Source organism: Coturnix japonica, chromosome 6 (assembly GCF_001577835.2).
Source record: "Coturnix japonica isolate 7356 chromosome 6, Coturnix japonica 2.1, whole genome shotgun sequence".
NCBI lineage: Eukaryota > Metazoa > Chordata > Aves > Galliformes > Phasianidae > Coturnix > Coturnix japonica.
In genome coordinates, this window is record NC_029521.1 from 15934104 (window position 1) to 15954737 (window position 20634).

At 39.3% G+C, this 20634-nt stretch overlaps 2 protein-coding genes across 6 annotated transcripts in view; one reads left to right on the forward strand and one right to left on the reverse strand.

The window, feature by feature from the left end:
• The window catches only part of WDFY4 (WDFY family member 4), a 113949-nt gene that overhangs the window by 72891 nt on the left and 20424 nt on the right, over positions 1-20634 (forward strand). For all 4 annotated transcript variants that reach the window (XM_032445415.1, XM_015866825.2, XM_032445416.1 and 1 more), the window contains 9 exons: positions 871-1019; positions 2237-2357; positions 3212-3297; positions 4249-4311; positions 13531-13573; positions 14370-14489; positions 15040-15157; positions 15805-15914; positions 20300-20453. In XM_032445415.1, the coding sequence (XP_032301306.1) occupies positions 871-1019; positions 2237-2357; positions 3212-3297; positions 4249-4311; positions 13531-13573; positions 14370-14489; positions 15040-15157; positions 15805-15914; positions 20300-20453 (964 nt within the window). The remainder of the gene's footprint in view (positions 1-870; positions 1020-2236; positions 2358-3211; positions 3298-4248; positions 4312-13530; positions 13574-14369; positions 14490-15039; positions 15158-15804; positions 15915-20299; positions 20454-20634) is intronic.
• LRRC18 (leucine rich repeat containing 18) lies at positions 5648-10709 on the reverse strand. Of its 2 annotated transcripts, none has more exons than XM_015866827.2 (2): positions 10402-10709; positions 5648-6708 (listed from the first exon to the last, which is right to left on the reverse strand). In XM_015866827.2, exon 2 carries the CDS (start codon positions 6627-6629, stop codon positions 5850-5852), a length of 780 nt encoding a protein of 259 aa, XP_015722313.1. In that variant the 5' UTR covers positions 6630-6708; positions 10402-10709; the 3' UTR covers positions 5648-5849. The 2 variants fall into 2 exon arrangements, with proteins under 2 accessions (XP_015722313.1, XP_032301310.1); XM_032445419.1 differs by lacking the exon at positions 10402-10709 and adding an exon at positions 7152-8093.

Sequence of the window (20634 nt, forward strand, 5' to 3'; positions counted from 1 at the left end):
AAATGTTTCAGTGAACTAAAATAAACTGCAAAGAAATTCTGTTTGAAAATTCCCATTGTGTTTTAATTTTAGATTAAAAATTCCTCTGTTTTAAGGACTAGTTTTTGCGTTGTGTTTTTTTTCTTGCACTGGAAGGAAAGGGTAGTGAATCTCAGGAGCTGAAGGAGGCCATTTTAGCTATTCCAGAATGTTAAAATAAATTTTCCTTTTATGGCAAGTGGAATAGTAGTCTTGTGTATTTTGACTGGCATATTTTAAAATATAGGAAAGTACCAGTGGAAGATTTTCTATTCTGTTTTGCCTGACCATAGAGGGATAGATACTAAGAGTATTTGATCCTTTCCTTACTCATCGCTTCTTGGAATCTGCTTGTGGGGTTTTGTTACTGTTTTTGTTTTTTTGTTGTTGTTATTGTTTTTCTTTTTAATAAGTGTATTTTTTTACTTTCAAAAGTATTTTCCCTTTTGCTGCATTCTTTACACATATTTGTTATATGCCACTGTTATGTCAGCTACTTCTTTCCTCACTGCTTCAACCCCAAGCTCTTGTAATGTTACTATTGCTGACAAAGTTTTGCAATCGAGTCTTCTGTGACATTTACAAGACCCTTATGTTCTATAGTGATGCAGTCCCAGGTAGATGGGAAAGGAGTAGATTTATTAGGTGAAAAGGAGATCAGACCTTCCCACTTTTGTTCCAAAAATGCATATGCTCTTAATTTTTTGGTGATTTTATGACTGCGTCCCTATAGACTTGCAAGTTAATATGATGTCCATTTTGGTGCAAATATGTCATTCTGCATCAAGTCTTGCTCCTGCTGTCCCTCTTGCTTGTGTAAACCACTCTTGATTATGTTTACTTCTGTAATAGGTCTCATTCAAGTGCTCTGTGGCAGTTGTGCAGGGGCACACAGCTCTGGAAGGAGTACTGCTCTTTGGCAGAGAGCACTTCTACATCTGTGAATGCTTTGTATTGTCACCTCTAGAAGAAGTCTCCTGTACGCAACACTGTTTGTCCAGGTGAGTCATTCTTTCCTCCCAGAGATCTGCTTGATTAACTTCAGTGTTAGCACATTCAGCCTTTGATGTTGCACAGACTTTGGGGGATTTCAGGATGAAATTAGAACAGCAAGAAGCTTGCCATCCTTTCCATGTTTGTGAAACTGTTTAACCTAATTCACTGTAGGTTCTTGGAGATGTTTTAGGGACACCCAATTCCAACAGATGGAGATGGTGAGCAGTCTAACATGTCTCTGTTCTTTCATTCTTTTCAAGTGCTGTTAATGTTCCTTTCTGGCTGGCTCCCATCTTTTATTCATATGGAGCAGTCATTACAAGAGTCTTTTACTTCATTATCTCATAAGTTTCTGTTTGTTTCTCCAAGACAGAGAGAATCATAATTAATATTTGGCACACTGCTATCATCTTTGACTCATGATTTATTGATACTGATCAATATTGAAAATGAGTCTTTTAGACTTAGCTCTTTGCTCATACTGTGTGTTCATGTGCAGGGCCCAGTGGGATGGTGAGCAACTCAGTATTTTTATTCGCTGAAAGTCTGTCTGCTCTGCATCCGATTCTTACGAAATCCAATACCAGTCAATCTGATCGAATGACTTCCAGATTGATTGGACAGTCTGATAAAAAAAAAAAACAACAACTTGAGTTGCTTTTCTAGGGGGCTTGCTGTGGGTCAGATTGTGGATATTAATTGAAATACATGTATGCACCTATAGTAGTATAGTAGTAATGACTTATTAACTGGAACTAACAATTAAGTTGATATCTGTTAATAACAGCAGCATATCCACAAGACGCTTGCCTTTGACCCTGGCTTTCATGCTCTTCCACCCAATTCTTTCCCTTGCTGCTGCTCAGACTTCAGCAGATGGAAAGCACTGCTGTCTACATTCTTGCATACCCTAAATTCATCATTCCAAATCTTCCTTCAGCTTCCACAGGCATTTGTGTAAAAATAAATAAAATTAAAAATAAATAAAAAATAAAATAAATAAAATAAAATAAATTGAATGGTTTTTTTTTCCAGTTTTCAAATTATTTGTTATTACTTTAGGAGCTAGTAAGAAAAAAAACCAAAACTGCTGTTGTTGTGTAGTCTTCTTTTCAATTCATGTGTGCTCCAGATGTCTTGTAAAGAGAACTTACCATGTTCATGAAGGTTTCCCAGGTCTCTTTTGTTTAAAATTCATTTGGTTTTGTTTTTACTTTTTCAGCATCAGTGATCCATTCATTTTCAACTTATGTCATAAAGATCATGTTGTAGGAGATCAGAAGTGTTCCCGTTACTCGTATCATGATATCAAAGAGATCCATCTAATGCGCTTTCTTCTGCAGGTAGGTAATAACATTCCCAGTTGTTTGAGTAAAAGCTGCTGCTGCAGTAATATTAGGTGCCTGATAACTACTTGCACAATTTTTGCTTAGACTGTTGAGTTTCTCTGTGCAAAACACACCCCTCAATTGAGTGATCAGCCCATTAGTTGTTAGGCTGACACTATTTCTTACAGTCCATCCCAGTGGTTTTGAAAAGATGCTTTGTTTTAACTGAAGTTCCTAGTAAGTGTCTAATTTTTCAGTGATATTCAGTTCATATTCTATGATGTATGTGAAATAGACTGTTTCAGCAGGTGAAACCTACTTCAGGATATATAGGACATGGGGTACTTCAGTGGTTAGGTCACTCTCCAGACATGTAGACAGATGTTAAGTCTTCTTATGAGTAACTGTATGAAGCATGTTTTCTTACATCACTGATGAGCTATCAGAGCAACAGAATGGTCACCTCTTCCTCCATTTTGTGAAAATCAGAGTTGGCAGTAGAATTACTGACTTTCTTCACATGAATTTATATATATGTTTTTTGTTTTGTTTTGTCTTTGAACATGAGAAATTGAAGTGTTTTGTGTTACCCAAACTGAAAAACAGAGACTTGTGAAAGTAGTCTCTGATTGGACCTTGGGTGAAAATGTGAAGGTGTGCTTCAGATCAAATGCTTCAAGTTGTCTATTGTCATAGCTGCTTTCATATACCCTTTCTGCTGCCTATTTTGCTATGCTTTTTCACACTTGCTACTAAGTCATGGCCTTTGTTTTTAAAGCCTTGAAGAACTTGACAGGCTATAGTGACCTCTTCACAGTGCTGATGTTAGCTCTGCGCTCCTTCAACCTGTAAATGATTTACCTTTCTAGGAGATTGCCTTAGAAATATTCTTCAAAAATGGTTACTCCAGATTTCTTGTCTTCCATGATTGTGACCGAAAAAAGATATTTAAGAGGTAATAACTTCATAATACTACGTGAATGGTTTGTTTTTATCTTGGCTTCAGATGTCTGTCTTTGTGCTGTCTCTTTCTTAGATTATAACTTTTTGCTCTTTAATGACTTACACATAAACAAAGCTATGAAATTTTCCATTTGCTGACTTGTGAATTCTTTGAAGCATTACGTAGTCATTGATTTATCAAGGGAGCTAATGCATCTTCTTCTAGCACCAGATGACATATTGTGTTATATATCCTTGCATCCCAGAGAAATGCAATTGTAGCTGCGCTGCTTCCTCTCCAAGATCTTTCTGCTCCTGATGTCTGAGCACTCTAATGGAGAATTCATTAAAAAGACAATGTGAATTTATCCATTTTTTCCTTTCGAAACTGGATGCATAGTGTGACTTCTTAAAGTTACCAAATTCTGCCTGAGAGATGGTTGCTTTTAGTCCTTATCTTAGCTGTATCTTAGCTCTGAAATGCATCTGCTGGTGTCATCTTGCTGAGACAGTTCAAGTCAGTGCATTAATCTTTAACTGCCTGTGTTGCCATTTAGGTGCAGGTTACCAAACCCATGGGTTTAGTGTCTGACATTTAAAAAAAAACAAAAAACCAAACAAAACCCAATACCTACTCAAAGTAAAGAGGGGAGGCTGCTATGTGAGTTGGTATTCCTTTCTGCCAATTTTGCCAGCCTGGGTTGGTGAAATATTGGGATGTTCCATTACTATAGGTGGGGACACCTCCAAGTTGGTTTGGTGGAAGATGTCCCTGCCTATAGCAGAAGGTTGGAACTAGATGTTCTTAAAGATCCCTTCCAACCCAAACCATTCTTCATGGGATAAGCTGCAGTTAAGATATGGCATTATTTAATAGATTATATGCAGATATTAAATTATATACATACATCTTGCATATAAATAACTATTTGAAAGATTGTTTTGTTATCTTTTACATCTGTAGATTTTGCTTTTTCCAACCTGCTTTGAAGACAAAGGGGGTAACAGAGGATTCCCTGAATATAAGGTAAAAATGGGGATCATTGGATAATGGTAGAAAATAAGAGCAAATATGTGGATAAGCTGTACCTTAAAAACAAACAAGAACAGAAACTGGAAACATTGCTGTTTGTACCCTCTATTTTAAAGATTTGGTTGCGTCTCCAGAACTCTGAAGTGTTCTGGTGTACAGCATCCATGATTTGAAGGCATGAGGAATGTGTTAAGTAACAGACTGCAGAGCTGGTTAATAATTATTACCTCCTTAATGTGGCTTTATTGGTAAAATCTACACAGATGGTTAGTGTGGAATAGAGACAGTCAGTGAGGCTGAGGTTATAGAGCTAATCCATGAGGTTTCTACACAATGGGCTCTCTATTGCGTGTTTATAGTAGACAGTGACTGATGTGTGCATGGACATTTTGGAACACTGCAGTAACTGCTCAGTGGAGATTCCAATTTGTTGTCCATCAGATTTACCACTGCAGAAAAAGAAATCTTTCTTTCCAGTGTCAGTTAAATGAGACTGTTCAGTGCAGGCCTCTTTTTTGTTTGTCTTTACTTCACCTGTTGCAGGTCATTACCTATTTTAGAAGTGAACACTTTCACCTTGAGTGCTAGCCATCTGCTTGCAAGAAGCATCAGTGAAGTGTGCAAGCAGCTCTGACTAAAGCATAATCTGAGCCAGAAGTGACTGTTAACTCTATGGAGATGGATGTGTTCTGTGTGGAGCAACTGCTAATTCACTCCATAGCATTTCTGCTCTTGCCTTACATGAGATGGGGGCAGACCAGACTAAGGTCTTTGTCCAGACATGCTATTAATAATGGCAGAGCTGAAACATGGAAAGGAGAAAGGATTAGTTTATTTTAGTATGTGATCTTCAAGTAGTGTTGTTTCTTGGAAATTAGATACCAAGTTTTTCAATCTAGTCTGTCAGTATACTATGTAAGAGTTCTGACTCTTAGATGCTACTCTGGCCATTTAAATATTGATAATTGGATATTTCTGGACTGCTGAATGCTTCACCCATTGAACTTCATTGTTTATTTAAATATAGTTAAGTCTGTGTTGTCACCATATGTTACTGGGGCAGCAGTCAGCACCTCTACTTGTGCCATGCTCATTTTCTTTTATAATCTGCTAATTGCTTGCACCTGTATACTGTATTCACTGAGACTGTGATGACTGTGCCTCACACTGTGAAAATTAACAAGACTAGTGTTTGGGGGGCAAATGGTGTGAGACAGTTAATAGGAATCTTCACAAAAATAGTTATTTCTTCAATGGACATGTGACAAGGACACAAAATTCTGAACAAAATGAAAAAGCAATGAAAAAAAGACCACGCTGTAGGAACAGGTTCAGGTGCTAGAAACTAGTCTTTCCTAAATGTGCATTTGTTTTACTTGTCTGGGATTCGGTTCTATATACCTCCTCAGATCTGCTTCTGAAACTGGATGTCTTTAAATGAAGAGAACTGCAGGAAAAGGCAGGTGGATACCTTTTTAATTAACTTGAGCTGATTTTCATCAGACGTTGCCCATGGAGCATATTTGTAGATTTCAGAGATGTTCATCTTTTAATCTCCATTGTTCTTGGTCATCCATTGCAGTGGAGTTGGGTGTAAGGAGTGAAGGGAAACTGAGCTTCTTGGGGGGGCAGAGTTCTGTGTCCTTGAACTGGTTAAGTTTGTCCTTTTCTCCCTGACAGTTCTTCAGGCAAGAAGAGCACAGGTCTTTCTCTTGAACTAAGTAAAGTGATTCTACGCGCTTAATGGGGTCAATGTACTCTTCTTTTGGCTCAGGGAATGGGTTTCTTAATGTATTCATTTTCTCGAGCTTAGGGAGCCTTTTCACACTCTTTGGGATGGTGGTCAACAAATTGTCAAAGAGACCTAACTCCTTAAGTTCCTTCAGGGCTCCAAGTGAGGGGGGGATACTTTCAAGACAGTTCAAGCCAAGATTGAGAATACGCAGGTTCTTGAGAAGATTCAACTCCTCTGGCAGCTTGTTGGTAGTCAGCTTGTTGTTACATACATTCAGGTAGTACAGATTCTGAAGTGTACCTACTGCCTTGGGCAAGTCTTCAAGCTGATTGCTGTGCAGGTCCAGCCAGCGCAGTTTCTGGAATTTCTCAATGGTGTTTGGAATCTTTTTAAGCATGTTTCTGCTCAAATCAAGCTCATCCACATCAGCCAGCTTTAGAATGCACTTGGGAAAGGTAGTGATACCCATCTTACTTAAGTCAAGACGGATACCTCCTTCAGGAGAGATCCTCATGGAATTTTTTGCCATTTTCAAAGTAATTTTTCTTCCTTTAGGACCACCTTTTTTCTTGGCCATCTTTCCTCAGTGAGACAAACGCACCAGACTCTAGAAGAAGTGGGGAGTCCCAGCCTTTGAAAGCAGTGACTGTTAATTCCTAATTAAAAACAAAATAAGGTCTTAGTCATCAAGTAATACATGACTGTAGGACTCTTCAGAAGTTGTTGGTTTTTTTTGTTAAACTCATGACTTTTCAACCCTAGGGCTGCAACTTTGAAAGGTTTTTCTGAAAGCATTTTGAGTAGGTGAAATTCTAATTATTAAAAATATAATTTTATTGCACCACGACACTTGCATTGCTCTGTAAAGCAATATAAGTGTTACAGGATGAAATTAAAAGTATTACAAGTGGGAGGAATTTGCTGTCTTTCATCCCTGGATACTGGTTTGAGCCCAGCATGTAATGAAACTGAATGAAATACGTTATCCATTTGCTCTATAAGGACTCAGGTGAAATATGTTATGGGCCTCCACGCAGTCTTTGAGGACAGCACTAAAAGAAAGCATCATTGTATATATTCTAGCAGACAAAAAGGTAACCTTTTTTACAGGCTTGGCATAGGAAGATAGGTTGGTTAAGTATCCTGTTGAATGGACCTGAGACTTTCAACTCTGGACACTCCTGAAAGAAAAACGGAATGTTTATAAAGCAAGTGATCAAGAGTTTTTCTTTAAGTGGGATTTGAGAGACCCAGTTGGCTCACAGATTTGCCAGAACTGGTTGCAGTTCACATATTTTTAGCAGGGCAGACTCATCAAGGGCTGTGTCAGTGCTGCTTATTGATAGGCTAAGCTAGATGTCTGTGTCTCTGTCCTCTCAAGCAGACTCTAGATACTTCTTTGTTGTTGCATGCATGTTGTAGGACAGATCAACTCCCATGGTGAAGGTGTGTTGTTCTCAAATAACACATGTAAGTTTTCTAGTCAGACTTGTGAGTGCTGATACTAAATACATACTATGTGCTGTGAATGGGGATCTGTGTGAGTAGTAGCTCATTGTAGTCTCAGGGTTGGTGGCCTGTCTATATAACTGAACATCATTAAATACAAATAATAGTCACAGCTAGTGACAAAGGGTGAATGACCCATGCTGAGAGGAGCATGGGGTGAGCTGAGTAACCATGGGATAGTCTGGGTGCTCCGGCATTTAGATGTGAAGAGGCAAATCACAGCTTTGATGGATGACTGATTGTGACAAAATATGGATTTGTCTACCGTACACTGCCCTATTAAAAAGGCTTCATTACAAACCCTTCAGGCTCTTTGGCTCCTCATTAATCATGTGCAAATACATGAAGGGTTAGCTCAGGCTACAATGAAGGCATTTCAGCTTCTTTCAAATACATGCCATAGCCAAAAACGATGCAAAAGCAAAATGATCTCTGCCTTCCCAGGAGTTCCATAATGAGGCAGCCACTCCAGGAAGCAGTGCAGTGGGGTCAGTCTTGTCCTGAGGGTATGTTCCAAAATTGAATCTTTCTGATATTTAAAAAAAATAATAATTTAAAAGGTTTAAACCTACAAGATTCTGTCTCTCACTAGTGATTAACAGGGATATATTAACATTGTATCTGAAGACCTCTTAGATTTTTCTACATTTAAAGTTACTGCCTCAGGAGCAGTATCAGTGCTATTGCTCTCGTAGTATAGACTGGAAACTGAAGGAAACAAGAAATTACTGTGGAAAATCAAGCACTTCATAAATGTTAGCTTAAATAATTTGCCCAGGATTTTGCAGGAACAAAAACTTTTTTTTTTTTTAATTGCAATTCTCATTTTAAAGGAGTTGATGGAAAAAGATCTGCAGGACAACTGCATTAGGCTTGGGCAGGCTGGAGAGAGACTTTCTGAAACTGACGTGAACTTGGTGACTGGGGTCTGACTTTTCCCTTTTTGCTTGAACTTGTTGTTGATGTTGAACTTGTTGATGAAAACTTGCAATTTTAATCAGTGAGATTTTGTGCTTTTTTTTTTTTTTCAACTAAATAGCCTTTGATAGAAATTGAATTGGCCTCAAGAAAGAATATTTGTTTTCTAATTTCAATATGATAATCTTTTAAAATACTTTTAAAGACATCTTTAAAACTCTCACAAGAAAAATATTTTGTTCATTTCCTTGTGATTTTTTTTTCTGAAACTTTTCAGTGCAAATCCTGAGGTAGGGGGGGAGTTGCTCAGTGGGGGGAAGAAATCAATGAGAGAAGGTAGCTCTGCTTTCATTCCGAATAATTTTCTTAAAATAAAAATAGTTTTTAAAGAATAACACGATATATTAATGCTGGTTCCCGGTGCTGCTGTTACTCTATGCTTTGCGCACTTGAGAACACTAGAGGGAGCCTGATGTGGACAGCTAAGTGCTGGAGGAAAATTGGTCGGGAATAACAGCGTGGTTTAATCTTTTCGGTACTTCTCTACCAATGAAAGTTACAAGGTGTTCTCTCACTTCTAAGGGGCTGCTTGTTTTGGGCTGGAAGTGGGATCTGGGTTTTAAAATTAATTTCCCAGAGACAGAGATCAGCATGAAAGTTTCTGAAGCACCACTGTAGCACACCGGCATGCAGAGCTTGAATAGCTCTTGTCTCTGCATGCTTGTAAACTAATTATCAGTGTTTTTCAGGGCTGTAGCTGGAGATAATGGAGCTTAGTTAGCCGTGTCGTTTTCCTCAGCTTTGTGTAAGAGGGATCCAGTTCTGTAGCCACTGATATTAAAAATTCAGGAATCACAGGAGCCCTCCTTGCTGTAAATATTAATTATGCTCATTCGATCTCCTGCTCACAGTGCATCTCTGGTGGTAGCAGAAAAAGAGGTACATGTGTACCATTCTGCTTAAGAAAGAATGGTGCTAAATAGCAACTTCACTTGTGTTTGACTTTAACCCTTCACATTCTGAGCTTCTGGGAGGCCTCTGCCCCTGGACAAGGTGCTGCATTTCTTATTGTTTGAAGACTAGACCATGAAGACTAGGGCTGTGAGCCAAGGAAGGCTTGCAGATCACTCCTTACTTGCACGCAGCCTTGCCACGACTCATTGTATTTTAGGCCTGTCCTGGGAAGCAGGTTTGGTGCTAGAAGAATACAGATTTTGACCCTGGTGCATTCTCTTATTTCTCACTGTTTCTTTTTCCTTCCTCAGCATTGTGTTGGCAGGAAGAGATATGCTTTCTGCCCACACTGTCTTGAGTGTTTCAGGACCTTCTCTGGAATTCTCCTTGTTCTTTCCCTCCAGTGGGTTGCTGCTTCTTACTTCACTGTACCCTATCTCAATTCCATCTTGAACTTGCCCATGGAAAAGTTTGTTCTGTTTCTCTCCTGGAAATTGTGTGTTGCAGAGCAGCAGGCCTGCCCAGTCCAGTAGAGCCTCTCTGGGGCCAGGACAGTGAGGCAACATGTTCTGGCTCAAAAGAAACCATTTCACATACCACTTAAATACAGCATTCATACAGCAAATGAAGTTATATGAAGCCAAGCAGCTCCAAACGGGACCATTTTATTTCCCTACTTACAAGCCTGTTACTGTTTCTTTGTTGTTGGATACGACCTATTGTGGAAGAGAGATTAATTCATTGACTATTTTAGATGCATTCTCTTGCTAACAGGCTGTTGGAAACTAAATACTACCAGGAATTAATAGATACTATTTTCCTTCTTTAGTTTTCCTTCTTTTCTAGATTGCTACTGTGCTATCAGCACGTGCAAGGTCACTTGTAAAACCAATAAATACCCACCCCACCAAGGATATACAAAGTTACTGCCTGATCTCAGCAGTTCTGCTGCCCTGTTAAGATCTTACCAGCTAGCAGCTAGGAAGTCTTAAAAGCTGTGGTACCGATGTCACAAGTTGCTTCTTCCTTTCAGCAGTGTGAGATGAGCCTTCATGCTCTTCCTCTGGTCTGCTCTTCTGTGAGAAATGAATTTGTCTTTCAGCTGGCAAAGCAGGGGAGCACAGGATAATTTCCTTTTCAGAGGCTTTTAAATTTGGAATTGGACTTCCTTGAAAGAAAATGGTAGGCCTTCAAGAAACTGCTGTGTTTATGAGTTTACTGAGGGGAAGAAGAGTTGGAAAAGGACTTCCCTGGCTACAGTGCCTCTGTTCAGTTCTCTGTCTGCAGCCTGTAAAACTTCTGTTCCTAAGCAACAGCAGTGCTGGGTCCTTGGAGATCATTAGCATAATGTGTGGTTCCAGCATGCAGGTTCAGGCTGGAGGGAAAAGAACTGAACTGCATGTCGTGTCTGGAAATGTTAGATTTCAAATTATGCAGAAAGAAAAAGCATCTGGACCTGGTTAGAAGCTATTTGTCAGCTTGCTGCCTTAGCTGTCCATCTTAGTAACTTGGCTATTTCATTTTACTTAGCTGTAACTCAGTGTGAAATGCCTGTATGTATATGTTAGAACTCCCAACGTTTGTGATACCATCCATAGCACATGTCAGACCAAGTAGATACAGACTAGGAGGGAAAGTTTGTTCAGCCCTGAGCTGCAGCTTGCATTCATTTATCTGTGACCCTTCAAAAGTGCAGTTACAACAGTTTCTTCTTGTACAGTGTGAATTTCCTGGAATTTTTCTGTATGGCTACAGCTCATTATTTTAAGCAACTGGTTGCAATTATTTCAAAATTGTATTTGGGGCAAAAAAAAACAAAAAACAAAACAAAAAAAAACTTCTGAAGAGCTAACAAAGTCAATACACAGAGCACTTCTGAGTTGACAAGGGAGATTAAGTACTCAGAGCATCCCATTTGGACCACTGAGGCCCAGAAGCATGGCTCCTTCAGGAAATGACTACTCTGAGCCTTTTATGTTCTCATAAAGAGTTGAACTTTGTGTCATATGGTAGTTTCCACCTAAAGGAGGTAGCTTTAGCTCTTGAAGAATTCTTATTGGGCTAAGACTTGTGACAGAGCAAGATTTCCAATGGAGGAGAGTGGCACACACAAATCAACATATATTATGTGCATTTGTAAAACATGCACACAGACTAGGCCAGTTTAGCCCTGTCTGTAATATTTCAGTTCCCTTCTCTTATAATACTCTCACTTTTACTCATTCACCATAAATCCAAAATAAAGCTGGACAGTTTTACTGTGCTAGGAAGAGCCTAACCTGATCATTACTGGACAAATACTCTAACCCAGCAACAGACTGTGTCTGAATTCCTTATCCCCTTACTTTCTATTTGAGATGCTCTGCAAGGCAAAAGCTGTTGGAGACCTTACAAAGGCCAGTGGAGCAAAACTCTCAGTGAAACTGTAGTATGGAAGTTCTGTATTATAAAGGCCCACAGATGTGTTTTCCAGTTGAGAATTCTTGAGTTACTTATAGTTCAGAAAGCTGGGTGCAAAACCAGCATAACTCTTCTCCAGTCTGTAGACTTTCTCCCATTTTGCGCTGTGTAAATTAAAACATCATTTAATCTCTTTTTTTTTTTTTTTTTTTTTTTGACGAAGAGTCAAGGTCCTATCTTCCTATTTGAATAATACCTTTTTGTGTTTCCTGTTTGTTACAAGTATAACCTATCATTGTTAGGTTTCATATGCTTAGCAGGAAAACTAATCAAAGCTTAAGAGTTGTAGACCATGAGCCAAAATTGGTCCAGGGTTTCATATTTGTTCATGAAATAGGTAATTCAGCCTGTGCAAAATCCTTGCCTTAACTACCTACCATCCTATCTGGCAAGAATTCCTAAGCAAGGAATAAAATACTTTGTTGAGTAGACAGTACAGTTTATCCTTAATGTATGCTATTAGCTGGTCTGAGACTGAATAGGCAGTAAAAGAATGATTCATAATCATGAGATGCTGTTTACAAGAATTTACTACCACAAATTCAATAAAATTGTAATGATCATAGACCATCCTAGTATTTTATTTAGGTCTTTGAGACTAACTTTGTGGACTGCTAGGGTGATCCAATACAGAGCACAGGAGTGCAAAGTAACAGCTAGTTTTTCCTATAGCTGTTTTATTTTCTGTGATTGAACTTATTCCATCATACTTTATGAAGTTAGTAACTTCATCTCTGAACTGGCATCAGCTTTGGTGTGAAGCTATGTACTCAAAAGGAAAAGCATCTTCCACCTCCAGTTATGTCATATCATGTTGCTAACCTCTTTATTTTGGCAGATAGAGTCTCTTTAATCAAGAAGCCATCACTTGTCTCAGCTTGATTACCTGCAGCTGGCAAGAACAAATCCATGCCCTTCTGATATTAACAAAGCTGGTTAAGCTGAGCTGCAGTGTTACTTTTGCCTCTTCCTATTCTTTGACCTTTTCACCTTTTCAAATAAATTTCCCTGTTTAGAATCTGCCTTTGGCTGGTTTGTTTTAATTTAAAGCATTGGCAGAAGTTGCTCTGAATTTTGAGAACAAAGAAAGTTTTTAAAAAAAAAAAAATTAAAATTGTAAGGAATGAAAAAAAAAAGCAACTAAAAAAGCAATAAATCAACAAATGCAAAATAATCTTTGATATGGGGAATGAGAGACTTTTGTTTTCAGCTGTCTTTCCATTCCTGCTGCAGGGTATCTTCTCCCCCTGTCTGGCAATTTCTGAGCTGTTTCAGAGTTATTGTACTTGAGGTGATATTTCATTCAGAAGCAATCTGACATGTAGCTTAGCACTCTGTGCAGTTAGGGAGAGTGACTGGCTGTGGTAACCTCATCTGTTGTCTGAAGCTGGCCATGCTTATTCATCAGGCAGCACCTTGCCTCCTACTGAAAGCAGGAATGAAACTGGGATCCTGCAACGCTGACCTAAGCATCAACGCTCTCTGATATTGAAATTATTTGGTCGCTGTTGAAATCTCAGTATTCTTTTAGTGTTGACATAGGATGAGAACAGGGGCTCAGGGAGGCATTAATGTATTGATTTTTTTCTCTTATGGTTTTGAAGAAGTCATTTCAATCAAATATCTGTTTCATACAGGAAACACTCAGGAGGAGAAAAAACAATGCTCCAAAAGTGGCAGGTAAACTAAATCTTGGCTGTGTGTGATTAACCAAAGATTTTCATTACCCATGTGTCCACTCACAGTTATATATTGTGTGTGTATGTGCTTCAAGACCTAAGCTATTCTCTCACAGCTGGAGGTGGGGTTATTGGCAAGATGAGCAGAGTATTTACATCTGGTTATTGCAGAGGTTTTGCTCTTCCCACTGTGAAGCATATGGCCAACTGTCTGACAGATTGTGTGATCCTATGCATTTTTTAAAATGGAGCTCAAAAAAAAGCCTCCTAGTTGAGTGGCAGATCATCTAAATCAATGTTCATCTTTTGTCTCCACTGACTTTATACTGAGCTGAGAAATACACTCACTTTCTTGTACTCCTGATCTTGGTGGTTCAAGACATGCTGAAGAAATCTGTATCCTTTTGATTAAATGCAGCACTTTATGAATCCTTTCCATACAAGCAGTTGTCCAGAATTTGCAAATACACAGATTGTTTGCATTTGGCTCTTCTACAATCCAAAAAAACCCACCAAGTGCTCCGTTACTTGAATACCACATAAAAGCATGGGTTGATTATAGACAAATGCAAATAGACTGCCTGAAGAAGAGCCTGAAGGAAGACTTAGATTCTGTTGAATGGGCTGTGGCATAAGAGCTGTTGTGTTGGTCTGAATGGCAATGGGGGATTGATTCCACTATGTTTAATGTTTACCTTGGTGGATGGGGGAGCTATGGAGCTCTGAGGTTGCCTTTGAGGCATGGTTTTCAGGGGTGGAGTTAGGAGATTTTAATGTCTGCTTCTTCTCTTCAACAGAAGAGGGAGATCAGCAACTTTGATTACCTCATGTACCTGAATACACTGGCTGGCCGCAGCTACAATGATTACATGCAGTATCCTGTGTTTCCATGGGTCCTTGCTGACTATCATTCCCAGGTTAGTTTGTGCTCCTTAGCAGGACTCTTCCTGTGATTTGTTGTGTGACGTTACTGCAGTAGAAGGGCCTGGACCAAAGAATCAAAGTTTGATGTAGTAAAGTCAAACTGTACTGAAAATTTCTAGATTAGCCTTGTCTTCAGGTCAGCTTGCTAAGGAATGTGTTCTGCCTCAGTAAGGTGGACAAGCACGTGTTCCATGCTTACTTAAAGAAAGGCTATACTGGCTTTGTAAGTAGTCAGGGGCAGACTTCTGTCACTTGCTAAGGAGATCTAGGCAGAAGAACCTTTGAAAACAATTTGAAATATGCCAAGACTTTTATTCAGTACCTGGTAGGTCCTTTATTTGTGAAACATCTTGTACATGCTGTTTTTTCAGTGGGGCATGTTGCCTTTCTGTTTACAAGTCCCTTCCCAATTCTGGAGATGAGTATTTCAATACTGAATCTGTGGCTACCTTGTACAGGTGGAACTTCTAACCAGCTGTGCCATCATCCAGTGCTTTAGTCTGTGTTCTAAAAAGTCCCATGTTTGTTATTTTTGTGCTTCAGACTCTAAACCTTAGTAATCCCCACACATTTCGGGACCTGTCAAAGCCAATGGGAGCACAAACTATGGAAAGGAAACAAAAGTTCATTCAGCGCTACAAGGAAGTGGAGAAGAGTGAAGGTGAGTATTTTAGAAGGCTAGCAGACAGCAGAGGTTTTAAGGCATGCTTGTGAGGCCCCTTGATCTTTCTGGAACTGTAGTCATGGGAAGCATCATACCAAGGAGGCCCACTTGCTTGAGGACTGAAAGAGAAATTACTTTCTTGCAAATGTTTCCTTCTTATATGCCTTACCCTGCTGCATTCTGTCCTCTTCCCTTGGGCAGAAAGACACAACAGCAGAAGGCAGTGTCTGAGAAAAGATTGCTCTGTTAGTTAGGTTGTATGCATCTGTCTTCTCTGATAGCTCACCTGCACATAGAAGACTGCTACATGCAGTATAGCTAATGACAGCTACACTAAGAGGAGGAAACTGGGCATTGAAAGTATTGACCTCTGGAGATTAAGGTCATTTTTCATTACTAACATGGTGATATAAGAGGATAAAGTTAAAGACCTTATTCATCAGAAAATGAAAGGTAGGAGGTAAAGCAAAAGAATACACAGATGGTTGTGACTGCATGTTCAATACAGACATAAAGGTGTGCTTTTGCACATCTTTGAACACATCTACTTTAAAGGATTACTCAATTGTGCCATAATAATTAGTGTTATGGACTTGAAATTGTGAAGTTTTCTATTGAAATATGATTTTGTGTCAAATTTCCAGGAGACTTGTCAGCCCAGTGCCATTATTGTACTCACTATTCCTCAGCAATTATAGTGGCATCTTATCTGGTCCGATTGGAGCCATTTACACAGACCTTCTGTTCTCTGCAGGTAAGGGGGAGATAGCTTCTATCTTACACCTCCTTAGGTGCTGGAATAGGTTGCCCAGAGAAGTTGTGGATGCCCTATCCCTGGAGGTGTTCAAGGCCAATTTGTTTGGAGCCCTGGACAACCTGATCTAGTGACTGGCAACCCTGCTCACATCAGTGGGAATTAGAACTAGGTGGTTTTTAAGGTCCCTTCCAGCCCAAACCATTCTGTGGTCATGGAGCACACTATGCTGACCATGTAATGAAGATAAATTCATTCTTTTGGCACCTCTAGTCTGTTCTATGTGGACTCTGGGTTAACTGAAGGCTATGTGTTGTGTCTGCTCAATTCAGTGGAAATTTTTTAATGGGGCAGAATGATGCAGAAGGGTTATTTTGTTTTGGTTCTGTGTTGTATTTTACAATTTTGGAGACATTTAGCCACCAAGTCCATGTTTTACTATTGCTCTGAATGTTGCCTTCTGACTTTGGGGCACATGCATTTAGAATGCCTGTTACCAAAGTCTCAAGCGCTCATACAATAACATGATTATCAGCAAACACTTGGAGCTGGCACAAATGAAGGCTGTCTGGATTGATATGATATGATTGATATGACAGGAACCATAGAAATGATGTATCAGAAGTAGAAGTAGAGTGAGATAGATCTAGTGCCCCAGAAAGAATATTTTGATTTTACTTGTTCTGACCCTGGCACCAGGAGGACATGTTGTCAGACATGTAATTTAGGAGACCTTTTGTTGAGGTTTGCCTCTGTTCATGGGGCAGTGTGAGAGAGGCAGCTGGGCCAGAATTTTCTACAGGCTGCTTGTATAGCAATGGTGATATGTCCTGCAGCTCTCCAAAAGCTTTGCTGTTGAGCTGTTCTCTAATTTTTCAGAATGAGCTAATACAAATAAAGCAGTATGCTAATTAAATAATGAGCCCTATGATATCTGCTGTTACCAGCAGTAGATGAGTTAGCGAACCACCTGAGGCAATGGTTATCATCATGCTCTGTGAGCCATATGTTAGCTGCAGCCGTGTATTTCTGTGCAGCAGCTATTCCTTGTAAATGATAAAGGTTGCTATGTCTCACTGGCACAGTTTTTATGCAGAACAAATTCCTAGCCTGCTTTGTGGTTGTTCTTTTGTAATTAGCAGGTAACTGCCATTTCTGCATGGATGGTAACATTCTAAGACTGCTGAGAACTAAAGCATTTAAAATGTTGCCTGGGTATGGATTCACTAAAACTGCTGAACTCCCATTCTCATTCCTTTGCTCTTTTGTTGCTACATGTTAAGCTGTGCTTGTTTCCTATAGGTGAGCAGTCCTACAGTGGCATAGGAATTACTAAGAGTGAGATGCAGTCAGGCAAACAGCAGAACGGAAGCCTTTATACTTAGTAAAGAGCATATTGGGAAAGCACTCCTGAAGTTAAGGCATTGGAAAGACGCTGAGTCAGAGGCTGGGAAAGCTTCTCCACATCTTAAAAATTGGAAAAGCTATACTTATAACCCTAAAGTGCCTTTCTGAATGCACGTGACAGGAAAGGCAGGTACTTGGGTGTACTCCTTGTGGAAAACTGATGTTGCAAAACATCCTGTTTGTCACACTGGTTATGTGATTTGCACCTAGCCACAGAAGAAGTCAGTGTACAGGAGGTTACAAAACCTTATGTTTCACGATTTATTTAAGTGTATTGAAATCTGGCTGAAGTAAAAATAAAGTACTTTGCATATTATGCTAGCACAGATGAAAGATTCTCATCACATAAGCATTGACTGGTACATCTTCTTCCACTGATTCCTGCAGTTACCTTTTTGAGGTATCTCATAAAACTCCTTTCAGGAATTGGTCTCATGTCACAAAAGCATAGTAAAGGTTTCTGTTCTTAGTGTTTCTGTTGGAAAGGTATTCTGGGGCTTCATGGGCTCAGTAAAGTAGTGATACTTGTGATTCACCTTGTATTTTAGAATCATAAAATCGCCACAGTTGACAAAGACCTCCCAAGATCATCCATTTTATCGCCCGTATTTCCCTGCTAAAACATGTCCAGTAGTACAATATCTGAATGGTTCTTATTCCCCTTTTTTCCTATCCCACTGCTGCATTTCAGCTAGCAGGCTGATTTTCCTTCTGATGTTTGCCCCTCTGAGGTACTTAGAGAGAATAGGTTTCTTGTTCTCCATTGTGTTGTTGAGCAGTCATTTACACAGAATCACAGAATCACCCGGGTTGGAAGGGACCTCAAGGATCATGTAGTTCCAACCCCCCTGCCTGGCAGGGCCACCAAACATATGCCTTTACTAGATCAGGTTGCCCAGGGCCCTGTCCAACCTGGTCTTGAACACCTCCAAGGACGGGGCATCCACAACCTCCCTGGGCAGCCTGTTCCAGGGCCTAACCAATCTCCTAGTGAGTTTAAGCACTATCTACAATTGTATCTCGAGGGGTGTGGTAAGTCTTTGCACTATGAGTGTTTCTTAGAAATGCTTGGATGTCTTTGGCTTTTTTTTTTTTTTAAAGAAAAAGAAAAAAAGAAAGACTTGTTGCTTAGTTTTATGAATGTGTGGAGTTCCAACTTCACTGCAGAGATCACTTTGACCAGTTGTCTTTTATGTACCACGCGTAGTGGTACACCAACAGACTTAGTGTATCTAGCTATAGAAAAGCAGTAAGAGTTTACATTGACTCACAATCTAAAGGCATAAAGCAATTCTTGATTCTTTTTTCCTTTCAGTGCACTTTTTGCATTCATAGAGAGAGAGAAAACTCATTAATTCTGATATAAATATATGCAAATAAATTTATTAATATAGGAAATGGGAAAATCAGTTATTGCTTCCTTTATAAATAATACAGGCTTAACTTTTAAAGATATTACTTTTCCCTAAAATGAATTAGACAGCCAGGGAAAAAATCACATTTTTTCGTGGTGGTAATATCTTTAACCAGATTTGTCGCGCTAACAGCATTTCCTATGTATATATTATTTTTATTTAATACAGGTAATCTTTTTATTACAAATCATATTGTTTCTCAGGAGATTACTATCGGCTCTCATAAAAGCTGTAAAAAAAGATGAAAAAGCATCAATCACCACCAGACACGGCACACTGTGTGTAGATTAAATATACAAAGCCCTTTAATATGCTTCAATGAGATACTTGTTAGCTGTTGATTTATTTATAGTGCTTCTTCTACTCTGTTTTAATTTCAATTTGAATTTGACTCCAAGGGTCCCTCTCTAATAATGATCAAGAGCAAGATGACCTTGTGTATCAGATTAACTCCAGCTAGGCTTACTCATGTGATTGCAGCCACTTTCTTGCTCAGTCCCTTCAGTGGCTGTGGGAAAGCTTCACAATTGAAGCTTGGGTAAGGATGAAGGACTTGAAATGCACAGAGATGAAGCAGAGCTTTGTTCTGATGTAGAGCTGATGCTGGACCAAAGTCCATTCAGAATTCACCTCAGGGGAAACGGCAACAGGGTCTTTACATCTGGAATACATGCTAGCTTTTGTTGATAATCTAAATCAACTTGATCATTCTAAAAAGCTCAGTTGGATGATCTCCAGAAACTAATTGTCCATTGGGTTATCTCTGTTACTGTAAAACTTTAAATAAATCCTTTGTTCAATGTGGGGATCTCTTTATAGATGTGCTCGTGGGATTTTCACAAATTCATAGTGTATCTGAAATCCCATTAGAATATCCTGTAGGAAATACAGTTCCATCATAAAGCATACACCTGTCACTCAGTGGTTGATTTATTTTTATTTGAAGGTCTTGGCTCGTAATGGTGGTTAAGGCTAAGAAGGGTGCTGCTATCTAGTGCTTGACTGCTGCTAAAGTAAACATATTCAAAAGCTCTTAGGACTTGAGTTAGTTTTTCCTTCCACATGCAGCAATTCAAGCCTTGTGTTCAGACGTTCTTTCCCTCTTCTCCCTTCTGCGCTGTGTTTCCTTTCCTGCTGTCCCCTGCCCACTGGATATTTTCTGCTTGTCTGTATCTTCTCAGGAGGACTGAACTTAAGATTTCTCACAACTCTTTGGGTCACAGATGAAAACACCAAAGCTGTGTTCGTTACTTACAAATCGCTTTGTGATGAAAGGAGTTACATTGAGAAGCATTAATATTGGTTACACTGATATTTTCAAGCAGTTCTTGATCATTTCTGCTTGCTTCCAGATTATTACAAGCTACACAGATTCCAAGCTGTATGGCATTCTTTATCTATCTGCAAATTGGGGCTAAGGTAGTAAACAGACCTGGGACAGGTCATGAGATACCACCTAATCAAATGTGATGATGATTGCAGAATTGTCTGAGATTCTCTATCTCCTTCTTGTTTAACAGAATATTCACAATGCAGTTTTTTTGGTCTGTCTACATTTTACAGGGTGGGAGCTTTGATGTTGCAGACAGGATGTTTCATAGTGTCAAGAGCACGTGGGAATCAGCATCAAGGGACAATATGAGTGATGTCAGGGAGCTCATCCCTGAATTCTTCTACTTGCCAGAGTTCCTCACCAATGCTAATCACTTTGAACTTGGTAAGTGCTAGAAGGGACCTTACTTCTATGGCTGTGAAATATATATTAATTTGATTTTTGGGAATAGATTGGTTGCTAAATAGTAATGATGAATGGTCTTTTTAAAATCTGCCTGTGGTGCTTAATTTTGCCACATGTGACCTGACTATCACTTCGAAAGATTCATACTTGGCATCAAGCA

What these genes read in the sequence shown, in the direction of transcription:
- LRRC18 (XM_015866827.2), bottom strand. Translation starts at nt 6,629, where the DNA reads ATGGCCAAGAAAAAAGGTGGTCCTAAAGGAAGAAAAATTACTTTGAAA.